The sequence below is a fragment of the Zingiber officinale genome, chromosome 1A, assembly GCF_018446385.1.
Source record: "Zingiber officinale cultivar Zhangliang chromosome 1A, Zo_v1.1, whole genome shotgun sequence".
In the NCBI taxonomy this organism is placed as follows: Eukaryota; Viridiplantae; Streptophyta; class Magnoliopsida; order Zingiberales; family Zingiberaceae; genus Zingiber; species Zingiber officinale.
Genome location: NC_055987.1, coordinates 179,356,850 through 179,360,480, shown reverse-complemented (window position 1 = coordinate 179,360,480; position 3,631 = coordinate 179,356,850). Strand labels below are relative to the sequence as shown.

Genomic DNA, 3,631 nt, shown 5'->3' with positions numbered 1-3,631 from the left:
GGTTCCCCAGTGTTAAAATCCTAGGACTAACCAAATTGGGTTTTAATCCGGCTAGGGAAAGAAAGCCAGTCATTAAGCCGAGCGAATCGGGGAGTATAATATCTTAAGGGTGGTCAGATCTTAGGGAGGTTAAGTTTAAGGTTGATCGGTATTATATAGTGGCTGGAATGATTGACACATTCTACAACATATCAATCATAAATAACAATGTGCATGTACATTCGTCTGGTCTTAAAGTCGGGCGAGTATGTATGTTCTGAACGTACAAATATTGGCTGGGATAAAGATGCTCAACTTCATCATTTCTCATATGTGTAATCAGCCAGATAAAGACCGGCCAGGATAAAGGGGCTTAGCCTCATCATTTCCCATATGTGTGACTGGCCAGATAAAGACCGACCGGGATAAAAGCGCTCAGCCTCATAATTTCCCATATGTGGGATTGGCCAGATAAAGACCGACCGAGATAAAAACACTCAGCCTCATCAGTTCCCATATGTGGGACTGGCTAGATAAAGGTCGGTCGGTCGGGATAAAAGCGCTCAACCTCATCAATTCCCATATGTGAGACCGGCCAGATAAATATTGACCGGGATAAAGGTGCTCAGCTTTGTTAGCCCTTATATATGCGACCGGTTATTCGGACTTAAGACCCTCAGTTTCATAAATATTTCTAAGTACGTCCGACCAAAGTTTGCATATGCTCGGTCAGGCAAAGGATTGATTGAGCATGGAGCACTTACATTCATGTTATTATCAATCGCCCGAACGGAATTTCAACACAACATATGTTATTATCAAAGACATTTCTCTGGATCATGATACACTCTATCATTCTCCAATGAGTATATTAATGTGGCGCAAAGTACATCAGTCAATATAAGAGGCTAGCTTAAGAACCGGCCGAGATATTTAATTAAACACAGAGGCCGACTTAAGGACAGACAGAGATATACTCAAGAAATAATCAGCAGATAATATTTTAACAACTTGTCAAAGGTGTTGAGGAATATTCCTAGGGCACTTTCTACGAAGGTTAGTTATGATGACATACTCGACCATTTCATCAAGGGTCTAAGTCATAAAAGATAAAAGAGATACATATGTGAGTAGGAAAAAAATTTCTCAAATTATTAGAGTATATCATCAAAATTGTAGTTCTTCTATCACCTAACAAACTCTTACAAACGATGTCACCTCATGATCACTAAGGTTGTGAGAGGTTGTATATAAAGAGGAATCCTATCCGTTGATAAAATACACATCATCTACATCTAAAATCTACACTCGTGCATATCCACCACTGTTCTTCATTTCATTAGCTGAAGATCATATTAATTTAAGTGTCCAAGGCTTTATCAGATATTTCTTTCCAATCTTTGGTCACTAATATTTTATTACAAATTAGATTAGAGCTAAAATTTTAACATAATGAACTTTTCTATATTGTTAATTAGATTTAACATATCGATAAAAAAATATTTAAAACATTGAATTTATAGGATGTCAATTTACATCTTGAACTTTGCAATTTATTGTCGCAGAATAATTAGTTAATTTACAAATCATCCTGAGTTAAAAATTAAGAAATTTGTGAGTTTTTTTTTTTTAACTCCAATCTTTAATAACAGATTTTTAATACCAAAAAGTTATATTCAATTAATTCAGAGTTTTTAAAAAAAATCATTTATTTCAATTTATTTAGTTTTAAAATTTCAAATTTAATTAAATTGATTAAACCAAACATGATATATTGTGAACAACGAGACGACTACTGTATTTGAATCGGTAAACAAACTACACAATTTGATTGATCAACTGACAAATCAAATAACAGAACAGTATATTTAAGATTCGGTGGGTGGATTTGACTATATAATATCAATCGATTGATATTACAGTATTAGCGCATTAATAATTTTAAAATTAAGTGCATTTTTTCCCTGAAAATTAAAGACTGCAGAGATTACAGAGGCTAAAATTAAATTTTCTTCTAAATCGAAAGGAAGGGATTAGGATAGGGGAACAGAGGTGGCCGTGAACTCTGCTTATGAAATGAAATCAATAGAAAAAGAATGCGATAATCAGAATTTTTTTTTGGTAACGTTCGTTGAGTTCCGAGTCACCAAGATGGCGCCACATCGTTCTCCAGGCAGGGCGCCGTCCGAACCACCGCCGCTGTGGGCGCCCTGACATGGCCCACCATCGACACCTGCAACGCCTCCTCCTCGTACTCCCTCCTCTCCATCTCCGCCGTCCTCATCCTCTTCCGCTGCGCCGTCACCACCGCCACCACCACAAGCCCCAGCAGCACCGAGCTGAAGGCGCCCGCCGCCACACTCACCACCACCACCTTCCACCCGCTCAGCTTCATCTCCATCTCCGTCTCCCCTCCACTCCTCCCGCCGCTTCCAGCCGACTCGACGACGAGCGCGAAGTGTCCCTGGGTTCGCGCCCTGCACATTGTGCCGCCGCGCGTGGCGTTCGATAGGCTCAAGTTGCCGTCCGATTCGAAGAGCGCGCAGAGCACCCTCGAACCCCGCGAGCAGCGCACCAACCCGGAGAAGTCCACCGTGATGGGCCCCCTGGTCGCCAAGATTTCCAGCTCCGGCGGGACGCTGGCGTTGCGCACGCTCGCAGCTCTGTAGAAGAGGAGTCCCAGCACCGGCGAGACCAGTCGGAACCCTGAGATGTTCCTGTAGCCGTCGTAGGCAGAGGAGAGATCGCCCAGGTTCTGCGCCACCACGACGAGCCTCCTCGAGCGCGGCCGCACGACGACGCCCGGCGCGACCCGGAACTCCCCGACGGCGGCTCCGTGCCGCCGCAAGCTGCCGGTTCTGAAGCGCACGGTGGCGGCCGCGACGCCAGGGATGCTGGGCGGCAGCGAGACGTTGTAGACGACGGCGGTCTTCTGGTGGTCGACGAGGTAGGACCGGAAGGCGGAGTCCCGGACGATGCGGTCGATGAGGCCGGGATCCAAGTGGAGTTGAAGCGAAGAAGGAGGGACGAGGGCCTGGATGAGGAGCAGGAAAAGGAAGCGAGGGCCGAGAGGAAGAGCCATTCACGAGGTTGTTCATAAACTCTTGGCTGAGCTAGCTAGCTATATGCATGGTTCACTCACTCACTCACTCGATCTCTTATTCATTCATTCTTTCATTAAACCTATCTAGGCTCCGGCCACCATGAACGTGGTGGAGATGGAGCATGATGAGGAGGTAGCAGTGGCGTTGCACTTTTGCAAAGGAGATGAGAAGGATGAGGCCGGCGAGAACGTGGTTAAGGCCCTTTGAGGGAATTATATTGATTAACGAAACGAGAGCGAAAGCTCTCCTTTTGAGCAATCCAAGCAGTTTTGGAGATCAAATATTATGATAATGGACTGGAATGATTGTGGGCGAGGCATGCCGCGAGGTTGGTGGTTGTTTTGAGTAGGCCTTTTGGGTAGTGTTGGGTTGACTAGTAGCATAATCACGTAAGCAGTTCCTCTGTGTTGATTGATGTTTGTTTATAATTATTTGGATGATGCTCATGTTTTTTTTTTTTGTTTTTTCCTAATTTTTTATGATTTGCAAAATTACAAAAAAAAAAAAAGATAAAATGAGTTCTACTTGGAGTGTTGTGTTTAAAAGAT

General features: G+C 43.7%; 1 protein-coding gene across 1 annotated transcript; it reads right to left on the bottom strand.

Annotated features, from left to right (window-relative positions):
* Positions 1–1,944: 1,944 nt before the first annotated feature.
* Positions 1,945–3,259, bottom strand: LOC122012811. Its single transcript, XM_042569463.1, has one exon. It carries the CDS (start codon positions 3,059–3,061, stop codon positions 2,123–2,125), a length of 939 nt encoding a protein of 312 aa, XP_042425397.1. The 5' UTR covers positions 3,062–3,259; the 3' UTR covers positions 1,945–2,122.
* Between the last annotated feature and the right edge of the window lie 372 nt (positions 3,260–3,631).